Source organism: Pinus tabuliformis, chromosome 6, assembly GCF_031772625.1.
Source record: "Pinus tabuliformis cultivar Carrire ecotype Pingquan chromosome 6, CPIR1, whole genome shotgun sequence".
In the NCBI taxonomy this organism is placed as follows: Eukaryota; Viridiplantae; Streptophyta; class Pinopsida; order Pinales; family Pinaceae; genus Pinus; species Pinus tabuliformis.
Genome location: NC_142292.1, coordinates 738,608,512 through 738,613,569, shown reverse-complemented (window position 1 = coordinate 738,613,569; position 5,058 = coordinate 738,608,512). Strand labels below are relative to the sequence as shown.

General features: G+C 39.0%; 1 protein-coding gene across 1 annotated transcript; it reads left to right on the top strand.

Moving 5' to 3' along the window:
- The first annotated feature begins 626 nt into the window (after positions 1-626).
- On the top strand, positions 627-4,615 carry LOC149260862 (disease resistance protein Roq1-like). Its single transcript, XM_089421175.1, has 3 exons — positions 627-1,381; positions 2,809-3,973; positions 4,169-4,615. The coding sequence occupies exons 1-2, from the start codon at positions 849-851 to the stop codon at positions 3,659-3,661; spliced, it is 1,386 nt and encodes a 461-aa protein (XP_089277301.1). The 5' UTR covers positions 627-848; the 3' UTR covers positions 3,662-3,973; positions 4,169-4,615.
- The last annotated feature ends 443 nt before the right edge of the window (positions 4,616-5,058 follow it).

Here is a 5,058-nt window from a genome sequence, read left to right as displayed (position 1 = left end):
AAAAAAATTAGTAGAAATCTTTGGAAATCAAAGTCATTGTTATGAAGCTTCAAGATATTGGGTGCCCAAAAATCTTTGATAGTGTGAATCCATTTCCACGATAAAAAAATGAGTCAAACACTAAAGTTAGATTTTTTTGTAAATTTTCACCTCAAATTCCAGTGATAATTTCACCATATAAGCAAAATTGTGACCTCCTTACAGTAAGCCAGAAAGCCGTAGGAAAATGAAATCTGATCTGCTTTATGTCCAATCAATGCGTGGTATTGGGTCCGTGGCAGGATTCCAAAATTCAGTGGGTGGAAATTCCTACATCGGGTTGGTGGCAGGATTCCAAAATTCAGTGGGAGGAAATTCCTACATCGGGTTGGTGGCAAGATTCCAAAACGATGAAATTCCTTTGATCTTTAATGCTTTATCTTTAATCAATGCGTGGTTTCTGGTCCGTGCTAAGATGCTTTATGTCTAATCAATGAGTCAGAAAAAAAGAGCGGTGCGAGTAAAGTCCCATCATGTAAATTAGCATTTCAGAAATCAATCAATGAGTCAGAAAAAAAGAGCGGTGCGAGTAAAGTCCCATCAAGTAAATTAGCATTTCAGAAATCAAACAGATCTGATCATCAATTGATTGGTTGAGTATTTAGCATTTCAGAAATCAAACAGATCTGATCAGTGCTTTTTTGTTTTCAATTGATTGGTTGAGTATTGAGACAGAAGGTAAAGGCGCAGATACTAGTTACACTGAAAGAGTGAGATCATACAGGACGACAATATCTTTAATCGTAAGTGCGCATTCCCAACCTCTGCAACACATCTTCAATCTTTACTTCTTTGTTATTCTCTATCCAATGGCCTCCTCTTCAACACCCTCTTCCTCCCTGCGAGGCGAGAACGAAAGCTATGTGTTTGATGTTTTCATCAATCACAGGGGCCCGGATGTCAAGAAAACATTGGCCACCGATCTCTACCATCGCCTTTGCGCACATGACTTGCTAGTGTTTTTAGACCAGCAGGAATTGCGCGAGGGAGAGAATATAACCCCTCAAATTGAAAGCGCCATTAGAACAGCCACTGTGCACATAGCAATCTTTTCTCCAAATTATGCGTCTTCAAAATGGTGCCTGGATGAGCTCGCACTGATGGTGGATTGCATGTCAAATTTTAAGTCCACCGTTATCCCGGTTTTCTACGGTGTCAAGCCTGCAGAGCTTCGCTGGACGCAGGGCGGAAAGGGAGTCTACGCTCAAGCCCTACGCGAACTTCAAGCGAAAAAAGATATTGATGGTCGACCAAGATACGACTCCAACGCACTTGAAAAATGGAGGAAGGCTCTCTCTAACGTTGCAGAAATAAAAGGTTTTGACGCAGAGACGTATAACAGGTGAGAACACCACCCCTCCATGTAAATCTTAGCATTTAAATTTGCTGAATTGATAGATAGATGGCACCGTACCTAGGCATTTCTGCACAGTGAAGTAGGCAGACTTGCCGCCACTTATTATCGGTTTGCATTTTATTTTGAAAGGGAATGAAAGCAGCGAAGATGATTTTTGCACAAGTGGTCGCAATCAATCCTCCTGTAATAAGATCAATAAAATCTATGGGAAAAATAATAACAAATAAACAAATATCTCTGAGCAGAAGAAGTAAAAACAGAGCAAGAGCAAATGAAATTCATAAAATTGTCACAGTTATAATGAATACTGTTAGTTAGATTCTTCGAACCTGAAAAGCCAAAAATGCATAATTTCGTGCTTCAATTAGTTCCCAGTCTTCTAAGGCATGCCAAGCGGGGGAAGAAAATGTGATTAAAACTTCTGATGGATGCAGATAGACCATGTAAATAGGGTTAATCACAAAGATCAAATAGGATATTCACCTTCACCATTCACGCTCACTCCCCCAACCCCTCCACATTGCCACAAACACAAGCACCACCACCATGACCACCACAGATCTGAGCACAAACACAAGCTCAAATGCAAGGGCAAATTCAAGCACCACTGACCTCACCATTTGCCACACCACAAACATCACAGATTTCACCATTCCCCGCACCATCATCATATAACTAATGACATTTTCAGCCCCTTCCATCATAAACATCATGCCGCGTTTTACTGACATGCTGCTCTACCCCACCATGGCTTTTTCAATCACCCCATTTCTACCACTCCGCATGAGGGCTTATAAGTTTCGTGACTCCCCCACACTTTGCTAATATTCTGCACTACAGCTTGTTTATCTACAGGAAAGGAATAATCAGTACTTTTAGACTTTGGTTGCTTCTCTACAGGAAATGGATAATCAGTACTCCTAGACTGTAGTTGCTTAGGCGGGAATCAGAGCCATAGATACTTCAGATCATTGAATACATTTCACTACTTTGTATATGTATCAGGCATTGAACTATATGTAGCATGCCATGGAATGTGTATTTATTTTATTGTCTTTGAATTTAATATGTTACTCAATTTGTGCACATGAATGTATGTTTCAGTTACTTGTATGGAAAATGCTGGCAATCGGTTTTTGTTTGCATCTTTCATTGCAATTTGGAAAATGATCTCTTAATACCAGCAACAAATGAGTGCGCCCTATTTGTCTCTAAATAGGATTAAATTGTTAATCATAAAGATCAAAGAAGATTTAAATTACATATCACTCAATTGTTCAGAAATTCTTTTTCCCCTTCATGTTTCCCAGGCTTTACTGAGCGCTTGTATTATTTGTTAGAGATCTTTAGTACTGCCCTTCCAGTTGAAACCGGTTCTGCGTTGCTCAACCGCTGTTCATGTTTGGTTTTAGTGTGAAAACAGGGGTCAACCTTCCTGTGGTAGAGCAGCTCCTTCAAGACGTGGTGGAAGCAGTGTTAAAAAATGTTAAAATACGGCGGTTTGTGTCAGAATATGCAATAGGCTTGCAAGAAAAACTAAGAGAATTTGAAACCAGAGTATCACTGCAGTGGGAAAGCGGGGAGACTAGAGTTATAGGAATTGTGGGTCTTGGTGGGGTTGGCAAAACCACCCTAGCAACAGAGTTTTATAACCATCAAAGATCAAATTACAAACGATATTGCTTTTTAGAGGATATCAGTCATATCACAGACAATCCTTTAACAACTTTGCAGAAATACCTACTAAAGGACTTGACTCAAAAGGACATGGAAATACGCGGCATTAATGAAGGTAAAGGAAAGCTCCGAAGCCATCTCCCATCTTCTGATTGTCTCATTATTTTAGATGATGTGGATCATATGGAGCAGTTGGAGGCATTACTTTATCCAGCCAGGGATGTCCTTAAAACCGGCAGCTTAATTTTAGTGACATCCCGCAATAAGGATGTTCTCACAAGCTCAGGCATCCCAGAGTCATCCATATACATTCTGAAAGGCCTCAATCGACGGCACTCGCGAGAGCTCTTTTGCTCGCATGCGTTCGGGCAGCGTCATCCCCCTGTAGAGTTTGACAAAGAGGTTGAAAAGTTTTTGGATTTCTGCCATGGATTACCATTATTCCTTAAAGTGATTGGGTCGCTTCTTCGTGGCAAAAATGATTTAAAACTTTGGGAAGCACAATTTCGTAAATTCTCCAACTATGATCTACAAGGCAGGCTAAGTGCGATTCTCTGCTGTGGCTCCCAGACTCGATTGGGAACTTAACGAAACTCCGAATTCTTGACTTGGCCCATTGTTCCAATTTACAGATGCTACCCGATGTTGAGCAGCTGAGTTCGTTGGAGAATCTTATTGTGTTTCAATGTCCCCAACTGCAATGGGGTGCTGGAGTAGTCGAGCAGCTGCGCAGCGATTGGGAGAAGGCTTTATTGAAGAAAGCTGGCGAGAAGTCTCCAGTGATGAAAGCTCCAGTGAAGAAGGTTCCAGCTAAGAAAGCAGGCGTTGTCTGAGATTGTACCGTTCCAGAGGTTTTGGCCGAAATTTGTTGACAAGTGTGCTAGTTAAATTTTGTTCACGGTAAAATATTTCCCATTCCAGCAAATTTCTTTTGGGTGAATTAAATAGCAAAATATGTCCGAGAAAATATTACAGCACTTTCATCATTACAATCGTGGTCAGGTGGCAACAGTGCCCTCTGCACGCTGCCTTCAGAGCTCTGTCATTAACCTCCGAAGGCATTTAATTAATCATAAGGTTTGCATTTTATTTCAGGTGTAGTTTTAAAACTTGGTGGCACAAGCAGGAAAAAGGACCTATCAGTCAGTTACTGCAATGTTGGATGCTACAGAACCAATGATTGGGGATATCTTATGAGGAGAGAATAATTGCCTCAAAACTTGCAAATATGATCTGATTTATCATAGCTTCCAAAGAATGGGGACATTTTGATGCATTGCATATGATTTAGAATAGCTTCCCAAGAATGGGGGCATTTTGATGCATTGCATATGATTTGATTTTTGAGAGCTTTGCAAGAATGTGGGTATTTTGATGCATATTTCACATTTTGAACTCGATTTTGGTGGTTGATAATATTTGGGTGTTTTATTTATGTTTTTAAAAAAAATATTGAAGAAGGATTATTATATCTAGAGGGGTTATTTAACTCAGTACATAAGAGATGTAATATCTTGTATGTAATATCTTTTTTTATGATTCTCTCAAATTGCATTAAAAAAATAAAAAACAAAATACAATAAAATAATTAAATAAAATTGAAGTAAAATGGTCAATTTACACTTGGTGGTGTTTGGACTCTAGATTTTGACAATCCATAGTTTTGTCAATAATATCTTTAAGAATATATAATTCGGGATCTCCCAAGTGTAGAGGGATCAAATCTCTTGAGGTGCAAACTTCTTTTAGAGTGAAAAGTGATTTGATCTTTCTGAGCACTTGGTAAATCCTAAATTAAGATAGTTGGTATATTTAGAGAACAAACATTTTTTTTAAAGGTTTGAAGATATAAAGTGTTATTGTAAAACTTCATTATATTGATTTAGAGTGTTATTGTAAAACTTCATTGTATTGATTATAGAGTGTTTTTGAGCCCAGGTGAGACAACCCGATTGGCTATGGTCATGCGAACTTTCCAAAAATCC